The 13,329-nt window shown below is 37.6% G+C and overlaps 1 protein-coding gene across 1 annotated transcript in view; it reads left to right on the top strand.

Moving 5' to 3' along the window:
- Nucleotides 1–13,329, top strand: part of CCDC175 (coiled-coil domain containing 175) — a 69,443-nt gene that overhangs the window by 19,963 nt on the left and 36,151 nt on the right. The window contains exons 8-11 of the mRNA XM_044229803.1: nt 451–532; nt 8,213–8,349; nt 10,365–10,475; nt 12,801–12,872. Of these exons, the coding sequence (XP_044085738.1) occupies nt 451–532; nt 8,213–8,349; nt 10,365–10,475; nt 12,801–12,872 (402 nt within the window). The remainder of the gene's footprint in view (nt 1–450; nt 533–8,212; nt 8,350–10,364; nt 10,476–12,800; nt 12,873–13,329) is intronic.

The following is a 13,329-nucleotide window of genomic DNA, read 5'->3' on the forward strand; positions in this document are numbered from 1 at the left end:
CTCATCATTCAGGTCCTTCACAAGTCATCTCAAGAGGCCCTCCCTTACCACCTGTCTGAAAGCATTCTGATTCTCAGGATTTCTCTGTCCTTCACTCTACTTTGTATTCTTTAAAGCACTTAACACTATCTGAAATTTATTATTATTATTGCTTTGATAAGTTGCTTATATTCTCAGTACTTCACTAGAGTGTAATTTCCATGAGGGTAACAACTTTGAACTATAATACTTATAACACCTGCAGAGTACAAGTGTCTGATAATTGTTTCTTAATAAAGACAGAATGTATTACTTCATCAAAAGTAAAATTTTTTGCTTATTTTAATAAACATATCAATAAATGTGTTGTATAGGAAGATGGAAGCTCTAAGTTTCTGGTATCATAAATAATTGTGGCTTTGCTGGAAAACATGCCCTAATATGAATCTGTTTGTCTTCCTTTGATCATAGACAATTTTTTGTGAATACAAAAGAAACACTGGAAGATTCATCTGGTATTGAAAAAGAGGAATTCTTGCAGAAGATAAAACAGGTAGGAAGATGGAAATTAGGACTTTTAGGTTGTAATTCTTTTTTTTTTTTTAATGATATTGAGGTATGTACCCTCTATCCCTACACTGTGAAGAGGTTTTTTTTTCTTCAATTTATTTATTTTCAGAAAAACATTATTCATTATTTTTTCACCACACCCAGTGCTCCATGCAAGCCGTGCCCTCTATAATACCCACCACCTGGTACCCCAACCTCCCATCCCCCCGCCACTTCAAACCCCTCAGATTGTTTTTCAGAGTCCATAGTCTCTCATGGTTCACCTCCCCTTCCAATTTACCCAAATTCCCTTCTCCTCTCTAACGCCCCTTGTCCTTCATGCTATTTGTTATGCTCCACAAATAAGTGAAACCATATGATAATTGACTCTCTCTGCTTGACTTATTTCACTCAGCATAATCTCTTCCAGTCCCATCCATGTTGCTACAAAAGTTGGGTATTCATCTTTTCTGATGGAGGCATAATACTCCATAGTGTATATGGACCACATCTTCCTTATCCATTCATCCGTTGATGAAGGGCATCTTGGTTCTTTCCATAGTTTGGTGACCATGGCCATTGCTGCTATAAACATTGGGGTACAGATGGCCCTTCTTTTCACGACATCTGTGTCTTTGGGGTAAATACCCAGGAGTGCAATTGCAGGGTCATAGGGAAGCTCTATTTTTAATTTCTTGAGGAATCTCCACACTGTTCTCCAAAGAGGCTGCACCAACCTGCATTCCCACCAACAGTGTAAGAGGGTTCCCCTTTCTCCACATCCTCTCCAACACATGTTGTTTCCTGTTTTGTTAATTTTGGCCATTCTAACTGGTGTAAGGTGATATCTCAATGTGGTTTTAATTTGAATCTCCCTGAGGGCTGATGATGAACATTTTTTCATGTGTCTGATAGCCATTTGTATGTCTTGATTGGAGAAGTGTCTGTTCATATCTTCTGCCCATTTTTTGACGTGTTTGCCTGTTTCATGTGTGTTGAGTTTGAGGAGTTCATTATAGATCCTGGATATCAACCTTTTGTCTGTACTGTCATTTGCAAATATCTTCTCCCATTCCGTGGGTTGCCTCTTTGTTTTTTTGACTGTTTCCTTTGCTGTGCAGAAGCTTTTGATTTTGATGAAGTCCCAAAAGTTTATTTTCGCTTTTGTTTCCTTTGCCTTTGGAGACGTATCTTGAAAGAAGTTGCTGTGGCTGATATCGAAGAGATTACTGCCTATGTTCTCCTCTAGGATTCTGATGGATTCCTGTCTCACGTTGAGGTCTTTTATCCATTTTGAGTTTATCTTTGTGTATGGTGTAAGAGAATGGTCGAGTTTCATTCTTCTACATATAGCTGTCCAGTTTTCCCAGCACCATTTATTGAAGAGACTGTCTTTTTTCCACTGTATATTTTTTCCTGAAGCCAGCATTACCCTGATCCCCAAACCAGGCAAGTACCCTACCAAAAAGGAGAATTTCAGACCAATATCACTGATGAATATGGATGCTAAGATTCTCAACAAGATCCTAGCCAACAGGATCCAACAGAACATTAAAAAGATTATCCACCATGATCAGGTGGGATTCATCCCTGGGCTACAAGGATGGTTCAACATTCGCAAATCAATCAATGTGATACAACAAATTAATATGAGAAGAGAGAAGAACCACATGGTCCTCTCAATTGATGCAGAAAAAGCATTTGACAAAATCCAGCATCCGTTCCTGATTAAAACCCTTCAAAGTATAAGGATAGAGGGAACATTCCTGAACCTCATCAAATCTATCTATGAAAGACCCACAGCAAATATCATCCTCAATGGGAAAAAGCTTGCAGCCTTCCCATTGAGATCAGGAACAAGACAAGGATGCCCACTTTCACCACTCTTGTTCAACATAGTATTAGAAGTCCTAGCAACAGCAATCAGACAACAGAGAGAAATAAAAGGTATCCAAATTGGTAATGAAGAAGTCAAACTCTCTCTCTTTGCAGATGACATGATTCTTTATATGGGAAACCCAAAAGACTCCACCCCCAAACTACTAGAACTCATACAGCAATTCAGCAACGTGGCAGGATACAAAGTCAATATGCAGAAATCAGTGGCTTTCTTATACACTAACAATGAAAATACAGAAAGGGAAATTAGAGAATCAATTCCATTTACTATAGCACCAAGAACCATAAGATACCTGGGAATAAACCTAACTAAAGAGGTAAAGGATCTGTACTTGAGGAACTACAGAACACTCATGAAAGAAATTGAAGAAGACACAAATAGATGGAAGACCATTCCATGCTCTTGGATCAGAAGAATAAACATTGTTAAAATGTCTATACTGCCTAGAGCAATCTATACTTTTAATGCCATTCCGATCAAAATTCCACCGGCATTCTTCAAAGAGCTGGAGCAAATAATCCTAAAATTTGTATGGAATCAGAAGAGACCCCGAATCACTAAGGAAATGTTGAAAAACAAAAATAAAGCTGGAGGCATCACCTTACCTGATTTCAAGCTTTATTACAAAGCTGTGATCACCAAGACAGCATGGTACTGGCATAAAAACAGACACATAGAGCAGTGGAACAGAGTAGAGAGCCCTGATATGGACCCTTAACTCTATGGTCAATTAATCTTCGACAAAACTGTGAAGAGTTTTGATCAGGAAGGGATGCTATACTTTGTCAAATGCTTTTCCAGCATCTATTGAGAGTATAATATGGTTCTTGTTCTTTTATTGATGTATTGTATCACATTGATTTGTGGATGTTGAACCAACCTTGCAGCCCTGGAATAAATCCCACTTAGTCGTGGTGAATAATCCTTTTAATGTACTGTTGGATCCTATTGGCTAGTATTTTGGTGAGAATTTTCACATCTGTGTTCATCAAGGATATTGGTCTATAATTCTCTTTTTTGATGGGATCCTTGTCTGGTTTGGGGATCAAGGTAATGCTGGCCCCATAAAATGAGTTTGGAAGTTTTCCTTCCATTTCTATTTTTTGGAACAGTTTCAGGAGAATAGGAATTAATTTCTCTTTAATTGTTTGGTTGAATTCCCCTGGGAAGCTGTCTGGCCCTGGGCTCTTGTTTCTTGGGAGATTTTTGATGACTGCTTCAATCTCCTTACTGGTTATGGGTCTGTTCAGGTTTTCTATTTCTTCCTGGTTCAGTTGTGGTAGTTTATATGTCTCTAGGAATGCATCCATTTCTTCCAGATTGTCAAATTTGCTGGCGTATAATTCTTAATGTTCTTATAATTGTTTGCATTTCTTTGGTGTTGGTTGTGATCTCTCCTCTTTCATTCATGATTTTATTTATTTGGGTCCTTTCTCTTTTCTTTTTGATAAGTCTGGCCAGGGGTTTATCAATCTTATTAATTAACCAATCTTATTAATTGGTTCTTTCAAAGAACCAGCTCCTAGTTTCATTGATTTGTTCTATTTATTTTTTTGGTTTCTATTTCATTGATTTCTGCTCTGATCTTTATTATTTCTCTTCTCCTGCTGGGTTTAGGCTTTTTTTGTTGTTCTTTCTCCAGCTCCTTTAGGTGTAGAGTTAGGTTGTGTATTTGAGACCTTTCTTGTTTCTTGAGAAAGGCTTGTATCACTATATATTTTCCTCTCAGGACTGCCTTTGCTCTGTCCTACAGATTTTGAACCACTGTGTTTTCATTATCATTTGTTTCCATGGATTTTTTTCAATTCCACTTTAATTTCCTGGTTGACCCATTCATTCTTTAGAAGGATGCTCTTTAGTCTCCATGTATTTAGTCTCCATGTATTTGAGTTCTTTCCAACTTCCCTCTTGTGATTGAGTTCTGGAGAATGTTCCATGAATGTTCCAGGTAGGAAGATGGAAATTAGGACTTTTAGGTTGTAATTCATTTTTGTTTAATATTTTAAACGTTTTTGAAAAATGTGTAATTTTCTCAAAGTAGATTTTTCATGAATTAATAATAGTCATGGTCATTGACAGTAATTGATTTAAATATTTCTATCCCCTCCCAAAACTACTTTATCCCAAAGTATTTTAAATATATGAAAGAGCAAATGTTATCTGTGTGAAAATGAATCATTTGGTAACTTGTCATGTGGTTGTGAAATATTAGAAATATTTTACATTAGAAATATTTTACATTAGAAATATTCAGACCAATGGATATTTTCATGTGAATTATTAAAAAAAAAAAAAAAAGAAACCTCCTTACTGTTGTGTGGTACCTATAAAGTCTAGCAACCTATACTACACTTAATAATGTCTTGAAGTGTTTGAGTCAGATTTAGCCCCTGAGAGAAATCTCTGGACACTTTAAATCTTAGGTTAAAAGAAATACCCTAAGTACATAATCATGGGTGTAAACCAAATTTTATCCACAAGGTGCTTAGTAGAGCATTCATTGTGATAGTTGAAAAATTAGGGGGAAGATACAGTTAAAGTCCAACAAAAGGGTCTTGGCTAAATAAGTAATATCTCACAATATGTTACTACATGACAAATAGAACATAAAACATTGTAGGAGGATCTCTTCCAGAATGATTTGAGCTAATTAAATTCTTTCCACTTTTGGTTATGAGTTAGTAGCATTAGGGATGGCTTTTCTCCAGGTTAGACCTACTCTGATTCTTTTAGTTGTGAAGATGCTGAAAGACAGAAACTAGACAAGGTCGGTTGGTTGGTTGGTTGGTTGGTTGGTTTTTAAAGTTGTCTTTCATTCTCTGGGCAAAGGATTTCTTTTTCCTTTCTATTTATTTCCTATTGGAGGAGCTACAAGGCAGGTTTCAGATAATAGCTCCATAGTTTGTAGCCCCCCAGCTGTCTGGAAACCTGGGATCCCTGCACCGGCATGGCTTACTTCTCGTAGGGGCAAATGCAGAGGGGTTTCCCCTTAATACATAGCCTTCAGCCAAACTCCATGAGTACAAGTTAGTGACTGCTTCAAAGGAATCGGGGCTCTGACCCATTCATTATTTCCACTGGACTCTTGGTGGCAGACAATCTTAATTCTCATGAGGTGTAATAAGCAAGCTCAGTGAAGACCTGAAATTCTATGCTAACTTTATTTCAATTTTTTTATTATAAAATTTCACACAGATACAGAACAGTATATATACTGTAAATGTACAGACTTTATGTACAGATCTATCTTTTGATGGATGTAATTTATTAGTTACAATGAAGTCCAGTTTATCAACCTACTCCTTTTTGTTTTTTAAGTCCTATGTCATGAAGAAATTCTTCTCCCATGATCTTCTAGAAGTTTTATTGTTTGACTTTTCACATTTAGGACTGACTACAAGGCATCTGGAGTCTGTGTGTGTGCATGTGTACACTGTGAGAGGATGGTCAAGATTCATATTTTTCCATAAGGTTGTCCATTTAATGAAAATCAGTCTTTGCCTATTACTATATTGTAATGGCATGTTTGTCATAAATTATATGTAGATCACAAATACATCATAAATATGTATGTAGATCTGTAGACTCTCTATTATGTTCCTTTGGACTTGTCTCTCCTCACATTAAAACCAGACTTTTTCTTAATTAGCAGCTTTAACATAAGCCTTTATAGTTACTAGTATAAATCCAACTTTGTTTTTCAAGATTGCATCTATTCTTGGCCCTTTGAATTTCTATCACTCTATCAAGTTCTGCCAAAGAACCTGTTTACATTTTGACTGGAGTTGCATTATATCTATAGATCAGGTTGGGTCATATTTGTTAATATATTTTTTAAAGATTTTATTTATTTGTCATAGAGAGAGAAGTGAGAGCGAGCACAGGCAGACAGAGTGGCAGGCAGAGGCAGAGGGAGAAGCAGGCTCCCCGCCGAGCAAAGAGCCCGATGCGGGACTTGATCCCAGGCTCATGACCCGAGCCAAAGGCAGCCGTTTAACCAACTGAGCCACCCAAGCGTCCCCTGTTTGTTAATATTTTAAACCAATATTAATGTAATGTGACATAATGTTACATTTTTACAATATCAAGTCTTCTGATCCATGAATTTGGTGTGCCTCATTTACCTGAGTTCTTCTTTGTTTCCTTTGACATAGTTTGGTTTCACTATGAGATGTCCACGTTTTCTTTTTTTATTTCTCCTGTGTGGGATTCGTTGGGCTTCTTAAAGTCATGAATTACTGTATTTTATAAGTTCTGCAAAATTCTTAGTCATTATCTGTTTACATATTTCGTTCTCTTTCCACTTCTTCTGAGACTCTGATCATATGTAGGTATGTACATTGTGTGTGTACAGTTATTTGTACTAATATACGTTTTCTCTATGTATTTTACCCTCTCCTGTATTTTCTGCCTTTTGTCTCCCCCTGCTGTATTCTGGGCAGAATGGCCTTATTTTGGCTCTTATTTTTGGCTATTGCATTTTTTAATTGGTAATTTTCAAATCTGCTTTGTCATTCTTCACCATGTCTAATTCCTTGCTGTAACTTTCAAGTATTTCTAATATTTCTTTGATTATAGTAAACACAGTACTTACATAGTTCAGTGTCTAATTCCATTCAGTAGCAGATGTTTTTGTAGATTTGTTTTCTGCAGTCTGTTGTTTCTGCCAATCTTTGTTCATGCTGTCTTACTTCCTTCTGTTCCTGGTGGAAAACTGTACACCAGACATTGTATTCGAATAAAAGAAATGTAGAAACAATCTGAAGTTTAGGATGATCGTATCTTCCTCAGAAACAGACTTCCATTCATTCCCATCAGATGGCTGGGGCATGGCTCATCTCCAGCCACTTTAATGCAACTTGACATTCCTTGGTGAACAAAATCAGGCTGGACCAACTTCCAGCTTCAAAATCAGGCTTCCAACTTCCCCTTCTCCAGGATGATCTCCCCTTCTCCGAAAAGCTTCTGCAAGCCTTTTGGGATCCCAGACTGAAGTGGTGGAAGGTTTCTCAGACTCAACACCTGGGGGAGCTGTAAGTGTTGATTTTTGCCCCTCTTGTCAAGTAAGAAAGTGAAATTCCCCCAAGTGTCTTCTTCCATGTCAGTAAATGTCCTCAGAGTGAAAGGAGTTTTCAGTGCTAGATTGACTACTCTGGATTCTCAGTTTCTTGTAGAATTCCTCATTATCTTATTTGTTCTCCAGCACTTCTAAGATTTTTATTTTTTTCATGCAGCTATTTTAGTAGTCCTCAGCCAGAAGGTTATTTTGAACTACTCAGCCTATGACTCGTACTAAGCCTGACTTTCTTACCTCATTTGAAGTAATTCAATAGAAACATCTTAAGTACAAAGTTCACTAATGAGCACTATTTTTGTCCTTGAATAGAAGTATTTAACAAGAGGCAGCCATATTTCTCATCCAAGAGGTTTTGAGGCAGAGCTAGTGTTGATATATTTTCTTTCCCCAAGTGTAAGATGTACAGATCCTGCCGGATGATCTCAGTTTATTAATCCTAGTTCTTATTTCAATATGAATTATTATTCCATGGTTTTTCCATCATGTTTACTACCTTTCTACATTTTTGTCATAATTTATAGGAGAGGCCCCAAGGTGTGTAATTGCATATTGGATATAGAATTACATCACTCAATAAATTTATGGCATACTTACTGTGTGCGAGGTAATTTGCCCAGTGCTGTGGAGTCGCCCGCATGACTGACGCCCCTCCAAGGAAATGTGAAGCAAGTCCTCTACTTCAATTGCTTTGGTTTTTTCTTTTCTAGATCGCTGAGCAGCTACACAAAAATCGTTTACAGAACAAGGATCTACGGGAGAAATTTCAGACTCTTCTCAGACAATATAAGATTGTCTTAAGCGAGGAGGATAAACTTTATATGCAGAAACAGAAAATTTACGAAGAGTATGTTTCTATCTGTGATCTGTAAATGAATCAGCATGCCATAGTTATGGGGTGCCCTCCCTGGCCACAGAATGGTGACTCTCCATTTCAGCTTCTCCTAGTTTTCAAATCAGTTGACAACTGTGAGATATTATTTACCCCAAATACATAAGCACACTCCTAATCTGCCTCTCTATGCACTGTGTAATGCTTTCCTCCTTCGGGTCAGATCAGATCCATCAACACCGTGTGCATTATATTTACTTCTAAATCAGCTCCAAAAAAAAAAAAAAAATCCTGCTGATCCTATGAGACTGTCTAGAGAAACTGTGAGATCCACCTTCATCAGAAACTGGCTCTGTACCTCTCTTCCCTATCTCAGAGAAAGCTTTGGTCACTGAGACTGGGAAATTATTCAAGGAAATTCTTATCTTTTACTACCTGTTGGACTCCATTCAAGCACCAAGGTTAGTCAATGCCACCTCCCCGAAGTGTCTCAGATATGCCCCATTTTCTTCTCCAACTCCATTCTCTAGTTTGTCCCTCCAAAGCTCTCCCCACTTTCAGCTTTTCCCCCTTCTCTTGTTGCCCTCCCTTCCACCAGAATGATCCTTCTGAAACCTATATCCCCTAAACATGGCTTAGTAGATAGTGGGCATTCACCAATAGTTTCTTAATGAATACAGAACAACATCTTGCAAGCATGAATTCTTTAAGCAATAATCCATCACCACAGGTGATGTGAGATTACTGGGGAGCATTAATTACAGTGTCTGGGAGCACTGACGTGAAAACGGTGGGGTATTGGAGCTGCAGGCAGTTTTGCGATCATTATATCTCATCCAATTTGAACTGGTACTGAGAATCTGTTGTTAGGAGATCTTTAGGCAAAAATTTCCCCCAGAGCAATACTGTTATCAGTTTTAATCATAAAATGTGCTGGTGAGAAACAATTGTAACACTAAAACATTTACTGTCATTCCTGGTTTTTGTCTTCAAGTGGGGCTGCCCTAAGTGAACCCCACACTCTGGGTGGTTTCAACAACAGAAATTGATTTCTCCATTCCAGAGGCTGGGTGTCCAAGATCAGGGTGCCTGCATGGTCAGATTCTGATAAGAGCCCTTTTTCCTGGCTTGCACATGGCTGCCTTCTCACTGCGTTTTTACATAGTAGAGAGAGGATGAGGACAAGCTCTCTGGCGTCTCTTCTTATGAGGGCCTCCACCCCATCATGACCTCATCTAATCAGGTGACCTGATCTCTTTGCAAAAGCCCCATCTTCAAATACCATCACCCTGGGTGTTAGGGCTTCACCATATGAATCTGTGGGGGACATAGTTGCGTCCATAGCAGTTTTGAAGATGAGACACAGAAACAGAACACTTTCTGTTACAGGAATGTCCCTATCAATGTCTGGAAAAAACTGACATTGAACAAAACTGTATGCTTCCCATTATTTTCTCTGCAAATGGGAGACAAACTATAACCACTTTGTATAGAATGCCTCATGGGTGCCATGCTACACACTGGCTTGCGCTCTTTTCATCGCATTTAATCCTGAGACGTGGTGAGCATTTGTAGGCCCTATTTTATGAAGGGGGGAACTGAGGCTCATCCACAGGCAGAGTTTCTTCCTGAGGTCACACTGCTAGAAAGAGGTAAACCCAAAATTTAGTTGTTATGACTGGTTCCTTCACTCTTCACAAAAGAACATGGTAGAATTGATAAATGCATTACAAGGGACATCCCCACTCAGAGGGATGGAGTCTATAGTATCCTTCTTGTGGTTTATCAATTAATAATTAATTAATAATTAATTAATAATTACTTTTTAGAAGTTTAGATTTAGCCACAACTAGAAAAAAGATTCTGTTTCTACTTTTACTCATTTGTTCAGTTAATAGTTTATGAGCTGAACTTCCCAGCCTACTTTCTTACATTCTTATTTGTGACTCTGTATCCTCCCTTGCTGAGGAGTGAAGATGATGATTTCACCCTTCCACATAGGATAACTTTGGTTTTTTTTTTCACGGTAGGAATCAGAAACAACTGGTATTCATTTCTCAGAAAGAAAACTTCCTATCACAAAGAAAAGTAGACATCAAAAATATGGAAGAAGGACTTGTGACGCTCCATGATCTTCATCGGTAGGCCTTTGAAACTTTTGGTCTTCGTCTTCTCTGCATTTATTTTTTAACATACGATAACAACAGAGCTGACAACCTCTGATATCTTATAGAAAAGGAGACTTATAATTCACTGTCTCTGTTTTACAGTCTAGAAGTGTCATTATCATCGAACCTATTGTTGAAAGGTTAGGCAGGTCCTAAGTTCCATAAAAGCTACATGTCCATACAAGGACATGAGAAATGGACCCATTAACACTCCAGTAACAAGAATGTGCCTGAACATTGTCACAACACTGACCCCCCTATGGTATTCATTTCTGCCACTCTAAATCCCTTTAATTTTTCTGGTTGAAAAAATAATGCTTGCACCTAATTTTAAAATTCAAATATAGAAATGTTTAGCTTAGAAGAGTAAAAGTTACCCTAATCTCCATACCCTTCCCCCAAGATCTCACTGTTAACAGTTTGCTATAAATGCTTTCCATATAGGAGTATGTTTGTACATCTAAAAATGGGATTGTCCTTTTCTGTAACTAGAATTTTTCCACTTACATTTGGGTAACTTACACAATGTTATGCTTCAGTTGTAGCCCAATAAAAATCTGGGAAAACTATATCTGGGAGAAATGATAAATATGGTAAATGATAACATTTGGAGAACTTGGTAAAGGGTATAGGGGAATATTTGTATTAGTTTTTGCACTTTTCTGATTTTAAAACTATTTCAGAAGAATACAAAATTATCTATATGTGACCTCATTCCTCATTCTTTCTTCAACTATATAATCATTCTTTTACAGATTATGTTGTGTTATTTAACCAGTGCCCTATTGATGGACTTTGTTTTTGTGTTTTCTTCGTGTGTATGTGTGTGTGTGTGTGTGTTTTCTATATTACAAGCACTATTCAAAGTTCATATCACATAAAGATATACTTTAACATGTATATCTCTGTCCACCTGTACAACTATTTCTTTATAATAAAGTCCTTTAAAGTTGAATTACTGGATCAAAGGGGTTATATATTTTTTCATTTTTATAATTTGAATACATTTTGTTATTTGAATACAGGGCAGTGGAGCTTAGCTTATAGTACTAAGATAGCGGTGATTGAATTTGACCTGTACCAACAGAAATCTAGCAGGATGTGTGGATTGCTTGTCCTTATGCTGTTAAACAACATACTTAAACATCTGTTTCATGTGTTGGTTTCAGACGGGAAACTATGAACTCTTCACTGTGAAAGAGCAGGAAAACAGAATTAGTTTGAGTAGGGCTCCTATTTTCCACATGATTAATAGAGATTCCATAACTGGTTGTTATGCCATCATTGCTCTGGGCACCAGGAAGCTCAGAGCCAAATTTGTGACCCAGTAACTTTTTCCACTTAGGACTTTGTGTATTACTATTGTGTTATTTTAAACTAGTTCAACTTCTCAGTGAATTAAACCAAATATATAAGTAAATAAAATCACTGAAGTTGGGGCACATTGTGAAGAAACTTGCAGTTCCGGGGAGGATAATAAATTTATTGAGGTAGGAAATCAAGAGCCCAGACTATGATTCAAATGGAGAAAAAGGACGGAACACAGTGGTTTCTAGTTTCACAGCATTACCTATTCTGTTTCAGTTATGAATATTTCTATTTTTCAAAAGACAAAGTCATATTTTATTTTTCTGTGTCTGAAGCACTCAATAGGAAAAAAGGGAATAAAAATAATCAGGTCTTCTAAAACTTGTGTTAGACTCTTCATTCATCTTCTATCATCCCAGATTCACAAGAAAATCTTCCATCCTCAATTGTTACTTACCCCTAGTACAAAAATCAATATAGGCTTTCTCAATTATATGTTGCATCAAATTAGGACTCAGTCTAGAATCCAAAGTTCCTCACCAGTTTGTTGACCTTCACCTGTCCCATGTCACCATTATTACTTCCCTCAATGTCCTCTGTCTGCAGCAAGTCCATGTTGGTCAGAAGAGTCCTGACTTGCTTCTCCTTTTCCGTGTCTTTGCAAAAGATGATGTCCTTTCCATCGTGGGATTCTACCTCCATTCTGCGAATCTGTCTTCCTCCCTCTGTTAAATATTAAACTCCAATAAGCTTTCCTCAGTTGTCTCCCCAGAATCTTTTCTTCCCTCCCTTCGGTGTCCACTACAATACTTGCACTTGTATGAAATCATAATTTTCTCTGAGTCTACAACCTTTAGTTGTTTCACTATGTTTGGTTTGTCTCCCATTAGATGGTAATCTTCTTGTGCAGAAGAATGATACATCAAGTCTTTTATAAATTCTGCTGGCTTCCATAAATGCAAAACCCAACGTATGTTTTCTTGTTTTTAGAGCAACAAAGTCAGTTTATCGGAAACAAATAGAAATCCTGAGTGAAAACCTGGAAAGAGAAAATCAGAGATGGTAAAAAAAAAAATCCATTTGTGTTATGAGTAGTATATGTTTATCTTAATGAATAGGGCCCCAGCTTAGGGAGGAAGTCAGAGTACTTGTTGCTGCCTGGAGTCCAAGGAAATTAGTTTCCTAAATTAAATTTTGGGTTCTCTCAGGTCTAGATGTGTTTGTTATTTTGATGTTGGGACATTGAACAGAACCAGAGTTTCCCATTTCAATCAAGTGAACTCACCAAAGAGTGAAATTGCCGAGACTGGTGCAGTACCTCTTGCTTACCAGGCTTTGGTGTGGACCAGTAGAAGAGAGCTGATAAATGTACGGGCTCTGAAGATGGGCTGCTTTGCTGCTCTGTCTCCTACCAGCTCTGTGCCCAAGTCCACATTATTTAGCAATCTCTCTTCTCCCATTCCTACAAAGTGGCCAATGATGGTAGCACTCACCCTGTGAGGTCACCATGAATGGTAGA

Source organism: Neovison vison, chromosome 13 (assembly GCF_020171115.1).
Source record: "Neovison vison isolate M4711 chromosome 13, ASM_NN_V1, whole genome shotgun sequence".
NCBI classification, from domain to species: Eukaryota; Metazoa; Chordata; class Mammalia; order Carnivora; family Mustelidae; genus Neogale; species Neogale vison.